This window comes from Malaya genurostris, chromosome 3, assembly GCF_030247185.1.
Source record: "Malaya genurostris strain Urasoe2022 chromosome 3, Malgen_1.1, whole genome shotgun sequence".
In the NCBI taxonomy this organism is placed as follows: Eukaryota; Metazoa; Arthropoda; class Insecta; order Diptera; family Culicidae; genus Malaya; species Malaya genurostris.
In genome coordinates, this window is record NC_080572.1 from 211469059 (window position 1) to 211486981 (window position 17923).

At 36.4% G+C, this 17923-nt stretch overlaps 1 protein-coding gene across 4 annotated transcripts in view; it reads left to right on the forward strand.

The window, feature by feature from the left end:
- The window catches only part of LOC131438110 (SCY1-like protein 2), a 360702-nt gene that overhangs the window by 75838 nt on the left and 266941 nt on the right, over positions 1-17923 (forward strand). For all 4 annotated transcript variants that reach the window (XM_058607920.1, XM_058607921.1, XM_058607922.1 and 1 more), the window contains exon 2: positions 2082-3122. In XM_058607920.1, the coding sequence (XP_058463903.1) occupies positions 2946-3122 (177 nt within the window). In that variant the 5' untranslated portion in view covers positions 2082-2945. The remainder of the gene's footprint in view (positions 1-2081; positions 3123-17923) is intronic.

Here is a 17923-nt window from a genome sequence, read left to right on the forward strand (position 1 = left end):
TGGGAAAAATCTATGAAAACCCGCAAAGAATTCTGAGATAGGTCAACAAACTAAAGCGTTTATGTTTATGAAAAAACGTCCAAGGAATTCAATGGAATGGTTTACAATGACCGCACGAATCACAATCCTGCTCGTTTTACCCCAAATGTACATCAATTTTGGAGTTTCCTAAAACATTTGCTCTGTAAATTGAAAAGAAGTCGAGTGCGGTATTCTGGAATAGCCTACTTTCATGTAAAAAAGTCTGGAAAATCGATTAGAAGTACCCACACTGGCCGCACAAAACATTTTGGTGGTTATTTTACCACAATTCCTCCATTTCATGAGATCCTTACTGTAAATCGTCCTTAAATCTTGGTAAAGCTTCTTGCAAGTTTGCTAAATCTAGCTTATCTTATGTAAAAAAAAGTCTGGAGAATCGAATGGAAGAACCTACACTGGCCTCACGAAACGTTCTGGTGACTATTTTACCGAGATTTAAGGACGATTTACAATAAGATATCATGGAATGGAGAAATGGGGTAAAATAGTCACCAGAACGCTTCGTGCGGCCAGTGTAGGGTCTTCCATTCGGTTCTACAGACTTTTTTCTATAAGGTAAGCTAGATTTAGTAAACTTCCAATAAGTTTTACCATGATTTAAGACCACAAGGGTCACGGCTGACAGACGCAATATAGAAACGTTTATAAAACAGAAAGAAGAGTTTGTGTCCTATTTTGTTCATAAGCTAGAGAAATTGATACCGCATAATTTATTTAAAAAAAAGCAGTCTACTTGTTGGAAAAATGCAAAAAATTAAATGCAGGAAGGAGAATTTTTAGCTATATGTGATTTTTCGGAAAACTACACTTTTGTACTGCAAGATAAAATTCAAAGTCATCACTGGAATGCGCAGCAAGGCACTATTCATCCATTTGCGATTTGTTTTTAGTGAAACGACATGCTCAATCATTTGTAGTTATTTCCGAAGATTTGCGTCACAATTCCATATTCGTTAACTTATTTATCACAAAAATGATTGATTCTATACGACAAGAAAACCAGTTACAAGTGAACAAAATTTATTTCTTGTCCGATGGAGCTGCATTACAATATAAAAATAGAAAAAACTTTTGTAGTCTCTGCCAATATAAGAATAACTATGGTTTTAAATGGCATTTTGTGATACCGTAGGAGGAACAATAAAACGCATGGCTACAAGGGCAAGTCTTGCTAAGGAACGGGAGCATTGTATTAAAAATGTAAAGGAACTATTCGATTGCGCTGAAAAGCGAAAGGAAGAACAACTAAAATGAATTTTCTTTTCCTGTGCAACTACATTAGAGTATGAAATACCAAGCAACGTCTTAATGAATAATATTCAAAAGTAATTACTATCCAAGGAACACAAAAATACCATTAATTCTTTCCAGTTTCTGTAGATAAAATAAAAATTAGACAATTTTCAAACTATCATGCTAGTATAAAAATTGAGAATATCTTTGAACAATAAGAAATGTTTACTAAATGCGTCTCTCAAACGTTGTTTAAGAACTTAAAATAAAATTATTTCGGGAAAAAACATTTTTCTAATAAACTCAAATAATCATCCTAAAAACGTTACAAAAATAAATTTCCCGATATTTTTTCAAACTGCTGTATCTCGAGAACGGTAGCATATAGCAAACTTTTGATTCACATCGATTTAATTGGAAATTTAGCGTTCTTTTATAAAATTTTGTTTAAAAACAAATAAAAATATTGTTTTCGCAATTTTCACAAATTTACATTATTTTGAAACTATGCAACTTTTTCAAATATCATTTCCCTATTCTATAAATTTGACAAATATTTTATTTTGGACTTCAGCTACAAAATATCAAAAAACACACAAAAAATCTCTCTTTTAAGATATTTGAATTTTAAGTGTTCTTTTTGAAATATAAACATACTAAATCGATCGGACCTACCGTTTCTGAAATATATATTATTGAAAATTTTGGATGTTTTAGATTTTTGCTTAGAACTGCTCCGTTTCGTAACCTTGTTCGTAACCAAGTGTCAGATTATGTTCTAATATATGATCTCTATTTTCTTCCAGCATGAAGAAACCTGTTTGGACGTAGTGAGCAAATTCATCAGAACGGTTTCATCGTCGGGCAAAAAGTGTCAGGAAAGGTAACAACCAGTTGTGTGCTTTTCATCGTTCCACAAAAAAAACCAACGGATCCGTGACTGATTGAACCACCGACCGGTTGAAACGTGGAATGTGGAACCACTAAAACGTGGGTCGTTCGGTTACCAGTAATAGAAGCCCTATTCTGGTGCGATACGTCCCTACCTTCGAGAGGCCATCATTCCAGCCAGCAACGGGTGAAACAAGACCCCAAATTAATTACACGCGGCCACACGTGCCAGTTGAGATCGGATGTTGGAGGAAAAAAAGAACAGCACAATTTTCGCTCACCGACGCTAAGTGCTAGACAAACAAAAATACACACCATTTGAAACAGCACGGACGAGGCGGGAACTGTCAAATTGATCGACAAGCTTCAGGTGGTATTTTTGTGTATGTGTGTGCCGGTGTGTATGTGCCCCGATGAAAGAGCAGTCAATCTGTTCGGATCGTGAGTGTTGATGTAGAAACCATAAATTTCGGTTTAGGAAATAATTATATCAAAGCAACCGAATCAGCGGCGAGTCAAAGTGCAGTTCGTTGGAAAATTGTATGCTCAGGCGTAACAGTGACAGAAATACCATCGGCGAATAGTGTGTGCTGAATAATAGATAGATGAATAGCATTTCGTTGAAAATCGCTGGACGAAAATTCGATTAGAAAGTGATTAGAAAGTGATATTCCAAGAACTCGCTACTGGAGAAGATTTTCCATCTACCACATTTTTCTTTCCTGGCGAACCGTTCACCATAAAAACCTTTCAACATTCCGCTTTTCCAATTAAATGTTATGCCGGCCGCGACCATGTTTTCCAAGTTCAAAAGCAGCAGCACGAGCGCACCGCCGCCCAACCCGTACGACAACAATCCGATTACGCAGTACTTTGAGATTGGAAAACAGATTGCCTGTGCCGGACCGGAGCTGGTGTGGAAGATCCACGAGGGTTACCGGAAGACCGATGGCAAGGTAAGTACGGAACGTTTGATCGATTGCCTCTAGACAAGTGTGTTCGGAAAACACAATCAATTATAATTCGCACCGTCGTCGCACCGTTGAAGCGTTGGTTACGGAATGTTTATTTGTGACGTTTCTTTTCCTACGGTTAAGAATCTCAGGTCGAAAATTATTCCTTCGTCTTGTTGTGTCGTGCCTATTTCCGGATGGAAATTCTTTTCTCCTGGTTGGAGTAATAATCCAAAAGAACTGCAAACAGGGAAACGTCCATATCGAAGGCTACTACTTCAAGTGGAACGAATTTAAAAATGCCTTTTCCCAATTTGTTTTCAACAATCCACTTTGACATTGTAAAGCCAAACTAATTAGGTGGAACAAACTCGAAGTGCTTGTCACAATATCGATATCTGATAACTGAAAACTAACATAGGAATGTGAAATATTGTCGGGCCAGAAAATCAATTAGTGAATTAAATAATTCTGACAGCACCATCCAACTTGTTTGCTTCCGGCATTTTAATGTCCGATGGCTAGCAGCTGTGTGAAAAGTGTTTCCATTTAAACAAATTTAGGAAAAGTAAATTGAATTGAACCCGGCGTGTTGTAAATAAAAGTTTAAGCAAAATAACTATATTTACATACTAAATATATTCCTGAATTGAAAATACCTTCTTCTGATACACTTCACAGTCTATCCTGTCAGCGATTTGAGTAAAAATATCCTGCAATTGAAGAAAGTTGTTTCCAGGATTTATTGATTATACTATATTATTCGCACTTAAACAATCTAATAACTCTAATAATCGGAAGTTGAGCAATGCGTCGGAATTTTCTAAGCGGGCTAATTCTACACAATCGTTTGTACTTTTCTTTCTAGGATTTCTAAATTCAAACCCGTCTTGAAAATAGAAATTGTATAGCGAATCGACAGAATATCCACAAATCGAATTTAAGAACTCTAAAATATAGATATATATTCTCGCCAATTGTGGACAAAAAGCTTCTATAATTCTTTCAAAAATTCACGAGGAATGGTAAAATATTATTCCCTTATACACTGATATGATATGCACTTCACAAACGGGGTATTTTTAGTAAACATCTTACAATTCAGTTCTAATTCCATATAAAAAAGATCTTGTTTGAATTTTATTCAGTTCCTTTATAAAGTGATACAATAGTACAATAATCAGCTAAGAGATGTATTGTCATCTTGCCAAAGATTTTGATGTGTAACAAAGAATGAATCAACATGCAAAAATGCGTCTTCCTCATATGAGTCAATTAACAATACTCACGGTTTATAAGCATCAATAGTTAGTGTCTGTTCTACTAGTGAACCATAAATGTCGTATGCCCACCGCAATCAATCACTGAAAATATTCTGTATTTCAATGTGTCGGCTTAGCACGATACGTTTTGAGCTAGGGTAAGGGCTCCCTATTTCATCTGAGCACCTAATTCCATCTCATCCCTTAACCTCATTACTTTGAACATGAATAATATCTTACCTGAACCAAACTGTGAATATTTTTTAAATGAACATTTACGCTGTTGTCACACTTTTCCATTGGAAGAAATGGTTTTAAATTCTTCGGTGATCGATTTTTTTCATTTAAAACAAACTCACTTTTCGATTTAGGACACATTTTCGTCTTAAGATTTACAGTTCGTCATGTTTCTGAATATCTACTAAACGATTCGTCTCGAAACATGATCACTGTTTCGCACAATTACACTACTATTGAATGCTGGAACACTTCATAATTAGTCATGTTCACTTTCGACTTGTTTAATAAACGATTAAAACTTGAAAAACTACCCGACAAGCAATAAAAGTCTTCAAAAATATAAGATGAATGTTTTTCACTTAGTTCACTTGATTGCGCTTTGTTTTCATCTCATTTGGTTTCGCAAAGTTGCCAAGTTTTCTCATAATATTACAAAAAAAAACGTTTTTCTTCTTCAAATTATCATCAAAAAGTTTTTTTTGTATCCGTGACATTAATTTAATTATATTGTTGATATTAATATTTCAATAAAACTATTTCTGCTTTGGATATTACCAGAAAGAGCGTGTAAATTACTAATAAAATAACCATTGTGGCAAAACTAGTAGCACTGGTTTCTTTCCGCTATATGTCAACAAAACGCTGTTAACTGTGTGTGTTTCATCGGCTGTGCACAGAGATGCCAGATATTTTCACATTTTGCTTTGCATAAAAAGTCTTTATCTGCTCTATCTGTTTTCATTAATATAATGATGTTAAAAGATAATTCTTCATATCTGCGAAGATTTCCATTTTAACATGCGATTTGTCCGTTGATTAATAAACTTAACAAAGAATTACTGCAATCAAATACTGATAAATACTCAGAGAGAAAAGTCTAATTTTTTACTTCCCACTTTTTATGAACCTGTACAAATCTGTATTACATTTAGGAAATCTGTATAAAATCTGTACTCTGATTTAAATCAGTATGCAAACGCAAAAATCTATACAATACAGATAAATCTGTATAAATGGCATCTCTGGCTCTGCATTTTGTTTTTAGAAAGACTAATGCCTAAATAAAAGCAATTCCTTTTTTGTTTTGTTGTTAAGTTTACCAAATTATCTGCACAGTAAAATTTTAAATTTAAAACGAAAGGTAACGAAAACGACCCGAAAATGTTTCAACGTCGAAATGATTCAAAACTGGTTAAAAAATATCGTGTGTTGTCTAATGGCATTAGGCCATTTTTAAGAAAAATTCGGACATTTCGAGCCTAAGAGTACGCAATGTTTTGTTTTGATTGCTGTCGTCATTACTAATTAATAGCATGAATAAAGGATCAACGATAGGATGAAAAAAAATCCTTTGATATGGATTTAGGAGCAGAGTAGCGAACGTATCAAAAATGTTTTTATGCTGATTTTTTAACATTATTCTAATTTCCTAGGAATGTGAATCAATTCTCCATGTGGAGCAAGGCGAATTAGGCAGGAATATGAAAAAAATTATAGTAATTTTAGTGGCTAAATCAGGTTTTTAAAGTAACGTCTTTACAAATGAGATGAAATGGGGAGCCCTTACCCTATAATACTTTTAATTAATGCATTTGGAATTTTGCGCGCCTTACTTTGGTACTTAATTTCACTTTAACACTCCAAATACCAAGAACGAAAAAAGTTGGAACGGTTACTTTGAGCTGTCATAGCTCAGCTGTTTTTCAACGGATCTCAATAAATTTTACACCCTCGAATTTTGTACAGTTCGCAGATTATTTTAAGTATATCATTATTGACCATCGGTTAGGAAAAATCAATGAAAATGTGATTTTTCCCGTTCCAGGTTTTTTTCAGGTGCAAAAAAATTACATACTAACCGTCAGTTCAAGTTCTACTTTCTTATTGTACAAAGCCATCGCAAAAATTGAGAATTTCCGTTTTATCTAAAAACTAAAAATCTATTGGTGAAATTAAAATTATGAAACTCTAAGAATTAAAGTTTCTATTGATTGCAAACAATAGAGGTATGACAACATATTTTGATACAATAAAATCTCAATTTACGCGAAATTTAATTTACGCACCCACGACTTTGCGCGTAAATTGAGATTAGAGTGTATACTGAAACGTTGTAGGCATGACAGAAATTTTAAAATTTTCGATCCTGCACCGATTTTTTAGGTTCTACGGAAATGTTGGACAAATTCAAAATTGTAGTAGATATCAATTGAGTTTGTTTTATATGTACATAAAAATTATTTGGATCTATGTGTTCATTCTTTAGTACAGCACAAAAATCGAAAAAAATCGAAGCCTCCATTTTTGAGCAAATTGTAAATGAATTGATTGTAGAATATAAAAAATTATAAATTATATTAGTCAATAACGTAACTGTTCTGGCTTGAAATTTTTAGACAATATATTTCCTCTGATAGAAATTGAATGTATCTCTACCAATTTTTTTAGTTGTTTTGAGAGAATATATAATTTTATTCATCAAAACTATCTTTATGATAATGATTCTAACAATTTAGAGCAAAAAATGTAATCGCTTTCATTTTTAGTTATGTGTTAAAAATATTTTTTTTAATATTTGTCAATATTTACATTTACACTGTATATTTTCAGGTTGTTTTTGATGGTGCAAAAACGTCAGCTTAGCATAAATGGTAGCTGGGTTGACTAGCAATCGAATAATGTATAAAAACATATAGGTCATCGCTTTGAATTCAGAGATATTTACGACCATTGTAAAAAATCCCATCTTTTTTGTGGTCTTCTGTTTACAGTTTTCTCTATAACTTTAGGTAGACAACTCTATTTTACGTATGTTTTAGTGCATTTTATTTCTGAAACTAGTGCCATTCCAATGGTGAACAAATTTCGAAGATCGATTGACTAACAACAAAGTTATGACGCGAGAAAGTTGAAGTTCTCAAAATTCTATTCACAATGCTGGTGCTGCATAAATGCAGATAGGGCATATTTTGTGCGTGAAAAAAAACTTGGAACGGGAAAAATCACATTTTCATTGATTTTTCCTAACCGATTGTCAATAATGACATACTTAAAATAATCTGCGAACTGTACAAAATTCGAGGGCGTAAAATTTACTGAGATCCGTTGAAAAACAGCTGAGCTATGACAGCTCAAAGTTACCGTTCCAACTTTTTTTAGGCTTGGTGCTTCGCGTAACTTTTTGAGGCTTGGTATTAGGAGTGTTAATGCTCGTTCATACCAAACATTTTGGAAAACTTATGCCGTTTTTCATTGAAAAACACTGGTGGCGTGGATTGCTCTGATTTTGCACTTTCGAGCAGAAATGCAATATTTTGACGGTGTTTCATTGCCATTTCTGCTCGAAAGTGCAAAACCAGAGCAATCCACGCCACCAGTGTTTCTCAATGAAAAACGCCATTAAATTTTGAGCTATTTGTGGTTATCTCATACTACTGAATATTTAATAGCTGATCATATTTCCGATTATATGGAGAAAATTTGTGTTGCTGCGTTAAATAGAAGAGATATTCGCGATTAGGTTCTACCGATTCTTGAATAGGGTAGATTTTGAAATAGGTGCCCCATAGAAAAATAAATCGTATTCACGACAAAACTTTTCACAAACATAATTTGTAATTCATTGAAAAAAAATCATTTTCAAACGTCCTTAATTTATCTGAAGATATTGGTTTCTTTTCTTTCGCCGATGGTACAATACAACCTTTTGAGTTACGTTTCCTTTTGAGTCAAACGTAGCTCAAGAGATTGTTTATAATAACATTTCTTAAAACGGATAATTTCTAATTACAAACTCTAAGAACCATTATCGAATTCAGGTTTCATCTTCCAATACACGAAATGATGCCGATATCGGATGCCGATATCGGATGCCGATATCGGATGCCTGTTGAATTTTAATCATTTCTCTCTAATAAGTTAGGATGTTTGGTTACGCTAAATTATGAATAATATTTGTGCTCAAACCACGTGAACCACCGATCAAACCACCCAACAAAATATCGGCCAGCGATTCTACTTTTAGTCAAGAATATTTTGTTGTTTTGGCGAGAGTGCTTCTGCAGCACCGCTGTTTTTAAATAAAAATATGCTTCCAACTTTTGTTTGTTCCGGTCGATGGCTTATGGATCGAAAGAGCAGTACTTTTCAATGTGAAACCTAATTCTTGTTCGCGATAAAATCTGGAAAGATTAAAATTGGATTAAAACAGATTTGCTGTTAGTTCAATCGAAGATGCATTCTATATTCATGTGCATTATTAATCATCCTGAAACTAATAGCAGTTACTTAATTAGGCTACATAAAGATGTGGCTATAGCTAGAGCTAGAGCCCAATACCATTCGATAGGTCACAACTCCAGGCAGCTCGATAGATTTGCCTCTTTCGGTACAACATGGACATTCGCTTTATATCATTCCAAAACTTCTTTGGCGTAGTGACAAGATGCCAAATCAGGCCAAAATTGCGAGAGAGCGTCATGGCTATGTAGAAACGGTAACAATTGCTTCTAAAGACATTCCTCTCGGTACATTTAATTGTTTACCGTTCTGTGAGAGATGAAACTTTGGCTTGTACGACTACAGCTGAATATTGCCTGCTAAATCAAATATTTTTCGGAAACTAGTATCATGAACATATTTATACCTTTTCGGTGATTGGAAGTATGTACGAAAGTTGGAGACCTTTTTGCTTTTCTCATATAGAAAGGTTATGCAATGACTTGAAAAATCATCTAGTAAAAATTGGCCCATGTCATATACCATTTGACTCAGTTCGTCGAGCTGAGCAATGTCTGTATGTGTGTATGTATATACGTGTGTATTTGTTAAATAATCTCATTAGGTTTTTTCGAAGATTGCTGAACCGATATTAGAAAACTTAGATTCATGCTTATCTGAACGATCTTATTTAATTTCCTTTGTTTGGATCCCCTCACATTGCTCTATACTGGGCAATGAAAAGGCGGATTACTTAGCTAAGATGGGCGCATAGATTCGATCGATTTGCTTCAATAAGTATTTCAGCTACTCTCGTCAGAGAACAAAAATACATGGAGCAATGGGGAACTGGGACGATGGCTACACTCCGTTATCCCTAGGGTATCGACGAAACATTGGTTCAGGAGGATGAACGTGAGTCGCGACTTCATTCGCGTGATGTCTCGGCTCATGTCCAATCACTACACATTCAACGCGCATCTCCGGCGTATTGGGCTCGCAGAGATCTCTGTGCTTGTGGTAACGGTTATCAGGACATCGAGCATGTTGTGTGGACGTGCGTGGAGTATACTGACGCCAGGTCTTTATTGAAGGACTCCCCCAGGGCCCAAGGTAGACCTCTTAATGTACCTGTTCGAGATGTGTTGGCAAATCGGGATATTTCATATGTGATGCTCATATACAAGTACCTTAAACACATAAATATATAAGTGTGATCCGTTGCATCTGGCATAGAAAGTTCTTCTTCTTGTCGAGGCTAAGAAGAATCTTCACCTACAGGCTAGATTCAAATGAAAGGTCTGGTGGTCCCATACGGAATTTATGAATTTTATCTGGTTCCGACTTCCGGTTTCGAAGTTATGATATAAAGTATATTAAATATTGTACACCGTCACTCAAATCGGCGTAACAAAAACCGTGGTTCCCCGTTTTTCGATTCCGCAAGCTCCGGAAATAGTGGTCCTATATTCCAAAATGGATCTCATTCACTTTTCTCAGCGATGGCTTGACCGATTTTCACAAACAAGGTCTCACGGTGCCATACGGAATTTCATACGAATGCGACTTCCGGTTCCGAAATTATAGCGTAAACAAATCAAAATTATATACCGTCAGAAGAAACATGCAAAAGATGGTTTAAACGGTTTATAGATAATGGCCCTTATTACCGCTATCACTACACGGCGAAAACCAAGTGAAGTGATTGTGACACTTATTATCGGTATCACTTCACGGTGAAAATCAAGTAAAGTGAATGAAGGTCATTATCACGAAAATCGATTAAGAGAAAAAAGTAATTACTTAGATGAGCTTTTGGTTATTACGAACATCAAAGATGTCAAATTGCAAGCAATATTTGATGAAGATGATGCTCAGATGTCAGAAACGAATGGCAATGATGTAGAATACTACAAAGCAGAAAATTTCTACCCGTCTTAATGCTTTGCGAAAAATCTAAAAGTGAGTAAAATATATGCCACGTTAATTGAATGACAAACAAACGAAAATCCGAAAAAACACTTGCGAAATTTTACATCAAAGACACGAATGAAGATCAGTGTTGTATCGAATTATTACTGGCGATGAAAAACGGATTTATTTTAAGAATCCAAAATGAAAAATGCGTGGGTTAATCCGGGACAACCAACAACATCGCTGAAAACACTTGGTTGGGAGCTACTATCATACCCACCGTATTCACCAGACTTGGCCCCTTCCGGCTACCATTTGTTTATAACGATGGGCCACCCATTGGATGAGCAGCACTTCGATTCCCACGAAGAATTCCAAAATTGGGTACTTGATTGGTTTGCTTTAAAAGACGAATATTCGCTCTTATTCTGAATAACAACGTATTGATTTTTCGATCGAATGTGGTTCGATCGAATCCTAGCTACCTTTGATTTTGCTAGCGTTATTAGGAATACAAATGAAATACGTTTGTAAAATCGATACGACGTTAAGGGCGATTGTCATTGGTGTGGAATCCCTAAATTGTTAGAAAGGTGATCAAGATGTGTGTTAAGCAATTGTCAATACTTTGAATGATTTATTTTTGCTTTCCTATTCAAAATTAGTGTTTCATTTTAACAAAAAAAATGCTTACTTCATACCGATATACCAGGTGAATTTCCAAGCCGAAGAACTGCTTGGCGTCCGCCCGTGTGTACTTCTCATCGTCCATTCCGGCTGCATCAACCACTGACGGTACAACTTCTTAGCGTGAGATTTTGCCAGCAAATTCTGTTTTATGGTTCGGTTTGGTATCTTCCTTGTTTTGAAGACATAATGTGCGGTCTGCTTCATAGTCCGCAGGACGAACCAGACGGAAGAATTGATCCTCTTAACCACGTCTCCAATCGAATGATTCGGACTGTGCTTAAAGTAATCCTTCATCTTCATGAACGATTTTACCACACTGAATACGGTCGTATGATCGATTCCGAACTGTTTCGAGATCGACTTGTAGGGTTGGCCTGGATTTTCCACGTCTTCAATTATTTGTCATGGCACTTCGTGCTCGGAAGTCGTCTCGATAACCACTTGAAAACGTGTTTGTGAAAAGTTTTGATATTTCAATGGAAGAATGAAACATGCAGTTCGGCTGAACAAATTCGGTAAGTTATTCTTAAAATTCAGTTCGAAGACTTCTAAGCTGATAAAGAATCAACCAAACTTAGCACACGAGAACCATTTTATATGTAGCTCCAATGGCTGTACAAGAAGAAGCAGACAAATATATAGTCTTGTTTATATTTTAATTTCCACAGATTAGTCTGTGTTTATTTAGTTCAGAGAGCCAAACTTCCATTGTCCGATAAAGAATAAGAAACCAACAAACTGTGCTTCCGCATCCCTCCTAAAGCACCAGCGAAATTCCACGGAGAACTTATCGCCGAACACCCGGGACCTTGATAGCCTTTCCTGCGCGGTTTCATCTTTCTTCATTACAAAGTCAATTAAAAGTTATTTTCAGAAAATATATTACTTTAGCCTAGGGTTGAATCCATAGTTTCAACGCCCGTTGAAAGTTGCATCGTAGAATGATGAAACAGTTTAGTATCGTGTTTGCTAGTGGCCTTCGTCATGAATTTCCTCTGCAACTTATCGGGCCCCTGATTTCGCACGTAGCGTGAAACTACCGTCCGGAAAGGGCTAAATTGTTGTAATACAGTTTCGGAAGAGAAATGGAAAAAGTTTGACCCGGACACTGCTTGTTAGTGCAAAGGGTAACTTTGGGCTTTCCGTGCATCGAGAGCACATTTTCCCATAATTTCGCTACCACGATACTCTGTCCCACGATAATATTTCTCCAGCTTCTATTTGTCCTGATTTTATTTTACCAAAACTTCAAAACGTCAGGCCAAAGCTTGTGCCGTTTATTCCTGGGCACCTTAGGGAATATTTACAAACCAGAATTCGGGGCCCGTGTTTGCTTCAAAACTTTTCGCTCAACTCAATTTGCGATGTACTGTGCTGTGCTCGATGTACGCTGCTGTGGCATCGCTTGTTGCCCGGTTTGTACCCGGTTTTCTCTGTCAACAAAGATATAGTTTCCCGAAGGCGGTAACTTGTTGCGCTGTCCCGCCCAGACGCCACCACCGGTTGCGGTTTGGTTGATTCGGAACGGTCGGTAGCGCAAATTGAATTTCAATTTGCCGTTTGTGATGCGGTGATTTGGGGTTGTTTGACAGAACTATTAATTGAATTTTGTGTGCTGTTCGGCACTGACAGAAAGCGTCTAAGTGACCAAGTGCCCCGGTATCTCGCTCATATTCATGTTTCATCATCGAAGCAAATAACCGCAGGCATCAATAATCATTAGGTTATTTTGTGTTCATTTCAATGGGTTTAGGTTGTTGAGATCATCTTAGACTCATCAAATTGATCATATTTAGATGCGCTAAAATTGATCAACGTCAACGATCAATATACCTGCAGGAAATGAAGCATTACGAAGAAAATAGGCCTCATATATTAGTTGAATATTTACGATTATGAACGATGATAATAACGGCTTTTTAATGCCTGGGTCTCGCATATTCTCAATTACGTACTTTGACATTGCTGGGAGCTCTCTTGGTACTAACATGGTATTAACTTGCTGCTTACTTGGTACTTTTTACTTACTTAACACTTATTTTGGACTTACTTGGTGCTTACTTGACACTTACTTAGTGCTTACTTGACACTTACTTACATGACATATACTTTGGACTTGTTTTTTTTTTCATTTAAAAGATGTTTTTTATTCAGGCCTATTTGCGTACAAGCTTTACGTGGCCGAATTAGTCGATTTTTTAAATAAACAATTTTTTGAAGTGGATCTCGTTGTCACTCTTTTTCTAGGAGGAGAAGATATTCCATTTCCCTCCTGCGAGGGTTGAGGGGCACTTTGTTCGTGGCTCGTCTCGTCCTCCATTGCCGCATCGGTGGTTTTGATGTTGATTTCCGTTTTCGTTTCGTTTTCATTATTGTTCGTAGTCTTGAGCTCGTTGCTAGTTGATTCAGATGCGCCTTGTTGTACATTGGTTGCAGTTGTTGGTTGGTTTGATGGTGAAACAGGAGTACTACGCTCACTAGTTTTCGTTGTTGAACGGTTGACCTAGTCTTTGGTTGAAGATGTTCTTTTCGCAGTTTCAGTGCCAGGTTTACCGTAGTGTGCAGGTTTTTCACAAAACTGACATGTAACCAGCTGATTTTCATAGGTAATCAGCGTTTTACACGGATGTGTCCCACCTTGACCACAAATGATGTATGATGGAATTGCCTTACGTAGTTGCATACGTACCACTCGCACGCCATTCCGGATGCCGGGGAAAAAAATCCGCCATACTTCTCTTTCGATGGAAAAAACTTCACCGTACTGCGACATGATTTCCCGAACGCACTGATCGCTGGTTTGCGGGGAAAGGTCATGCACGCGTACTTGTATGGCATTGTCCACCATGTGCACAGGAATTTTGTATTTAATGTTGTCACACTCAACGCTGTGCACCTCGTTGTTAACCGAAGCGAATGCAATTGCATCGCTTTCACGTTTAAACATAATGTACACACAGTTAGACGCCTTGTTGAATTGAATCTCAGTTACATTATTATCGTCTAGATGCATTCGTTCTTTAAGTAAGATTTCAATTTCATTTGCTGCTGGTCTAACTTTGCAACGCTTGAAATCTATACGAATTGAATTTGGCCTTGTTGGCCAAGTTTCAGGCTTTGTTAAATCGTATTTGACCATTCCGTACACTCTATTGTTCACTGCACTGTATTGTCTTTGTTTCTTTTACTTCGACCGCAAACGATTTTCGACTGTGTTGGCTGAGATGCGAGCATGAACTGTGACTTGTTACTTACTTAACACTTATTTTGGACTTACTTGAAACTAACTTGGTACTTACTTGGTATTAATTTGGGACATACTTGGTACTTACTTGTTACTTGTTGCTTACTTGACACCTACTTTGGACCTACTTAGTACTTACTTGTTACTTACTTAACACTGGATTTGACACTTACTTGGTGCTTACTTGGTACTTACTAGGTACTTCAATGGTAATTACTTGGTATTCACTTGGTACTCCTTGTTACTTACTTGTTGCTTACTTGACACTTACTTTGGCCCTACTTGGTACTTATTTGGTACTTCCTTCGTACATATTGTTACTTACTTGATACTTACTTGTTACTTACTTAACACTTATTTTTTACTTACTTGGTACTTACTTAGTACTCACTTGGTACTCACTTGGTGCCAATTTGGGACTTACTTGGTACTTACTTGTTTCTTACTTGACACTTACTTTGAACCTACTAGCTGCTCGCTTGGTACTTGTTTAGAACTTACTTGTTACTTACTTGATACGTACTTGACACTTACTTTGAAGTTGTTACATACTTAACAATTATTTTGGACTTACTTGATACTTACTTGATACTTACTTGATACTTACTTGTTACTGACTTGATACTTGCTAGGCATTTACTTTAGACTTACTTGTTACTTACTTGTAACCCACTTGACACTTATTTTGGACTTACTTGGTACCTACTTGAAACTTAGTTGGTACTCACTGGGTTCTTATTTAGGACTTACTTGGTACTCATTTGTTACTTACTTGATACTAACTTGACACTTATTTTGGACTTACTTGAAACTTACTTGGTATTTACTTGGTATTAATTTGGGACTTACTTGGTACTTTCTTGTTACTTGTTGCTTACTTGACACTTACTTTGGACCTACTTAGTTCTTACTTGGATCTTCCTTGATACTTACTTAGTACTTACTTGTTACTCACCTAACACTGAACTTGGCACTTGGTTCTTACTTGGTACTTACTAGGTACTTCCTTAGTATTCACTTGGTACTCACTCGGTACTTATGTAGGACTTACTTGGTACTTTCTTGTTAATTACTTGTTGCTTACTTGACACATACTTTGGCCCTACTTGGTACTTACTTGGTACTTCCTTCGTACTTATTGTTACTTACTTGATACTTACTTGTTACTTACTTAACGCTTATTTTGGACTTACTTGGTACTTACTTAGTACTCACTTGATAATCACTTGGTGCTAATTTGGGACTTGCTTGGTACTTACTTGTTACTTACTTGACACTTACTTTGAACCTACTTGCTTCTCGCTTGGTACTTATTTAAAACTTACTTGTTACTTACTTGATACTTGCTAGGAATTTACTTTAGACTTACTTGGTACTTTCTTGGTACTCACTGGGTTCTTATTTAGAACTTACTTGGTACTCATTTGTTACTTACTTTGGATTTACTTGATACTTACTTGGTACTTACTTGACATTTTTAGATTACATATCGAAAAAAGTACAGGTGTGTAATGTCAGAGACATAACTGGATGTCGTGAATACGAATAAAACTGACACTCTTTCTTTATACTTCCGAATATCAATTAGTTGATCGATTGTGTTAATTGTGCAAGCTTTCCTATTTTTCACTACTAGAATTTGAAACGATACACCCAAACTACAGTACAGATTAGTTACATCAAACATTCTCACACACAAATATTACAAAATAACCAGTATAGTTCTTTATGATAAAATAATTTTAATTTTCGATTTACAAAGAAGCAATCTTTATAGTTCTTTAGGCAACATTTAGAGTCATTAGAAGGGCTGATTTTGCATAATGTTCCACATTGTTTCCATTTCCCGTTGTATTTTGCTCCAATGCAAACGACCACCAACAGGATGATGTAATCGATATTTTTCGAAGGGAAACTGGCACTGCGACCTGAGCGTTTGAGGTTTTGTACAACGCTAAAGGTCTGCTTTCATTGCCAACTGCTCCACCTGACGATCGAAGTCCAAATGAAAGCACGACCTGAGCGTTTGAGGCTTTATACCACGCAAAAGGTCTGCTCTCATTATTGACGACCGCTGCTCCCGACGATTGAAGTCCAAATGAAAGCACGACCTAAGCGCTTGAGGCTTTATACCACGCAAAAGGTCTGCTTTCATTGCCAACTGCTCCACCTGACGATCGAAGTCCATATAAAAGCATTGCCGACTGCTCCACCTGATGATTGAAGTCCATATAAAAGCATTCCCGACTGCTCCACCTGACGATTGAAGTCCAAATGAGAGCACGACCTGAGCGTTTGAGGTTTGGTACCACGCAGAAGGTGCACTCTCCGAAGCTGCTTGTCCCATGACGTCTGCTTCCGTCCAACGCACAAGAAGAAATTATTGATTTTTGATCATGATTCCCCTTTTTTACGTAGTCAGATGAAGATATGTGCCTGACTACCTCAAAATCGTCGTCCTTGCGCGAAAAAGCCAAGCAAAAGTAAAGAGTTTTCCGCGTTGTTTTCAAAGTTTGAGAAAACTTAATTTTTGAGTTGTTTGTGGTTATCTCACGCTGTTTAAAATATTATCCTAAATTCCTGATCATATTTTTGATGAAATGGTGAAAGAATTATGTTGTTACCGTTAATACAAGTCGAGATATTCACGATTAAGTTCTGCCCATTCTTTCATATGGCTAATTTTGAAAAGGCACCCCATAGTAAAGTAAGTCGTATTCACGACAAAACGATTCAGTGGTTGCCAAGTTAGGAATTTAAAAAAAGCCAGCTTTCCAATTAAGGGATTAACCTTGTTTGACGATTGTACATTTATTTGAAAGGTTGATTCATGAAATTTATTTATGAAAAATGTTTGGTTTTGATAGGACGGCGTTTCGTGCCAAACAGCCAACGAAACAAAAGACGTTCTGAGAACAATCTTTGAAAATCAAATAATCAGCAGAAATGGTGATGTGAATTGACCTACGAAAGCTGCGATTTGACGCCGCAACCATCCAGAAACAATTGAAGACTTCAAGCATGAAATTCAAGTTGCTATTGATGACATAAGGCCAAAAACTCAAAAAAAAATGGGTGGATCGGATAGGCTACTGCCAAGCCAGCCGTGGGGGTCATTTGAACGAAATTATTTTTCATAAAAATTCAATTAATTACCTTTCAAATAAATGTATAATCATTGAAATTTATCGAACCGTTTTTCTTTTATTATTGCATTTTTAAACTCGAAATTTTTC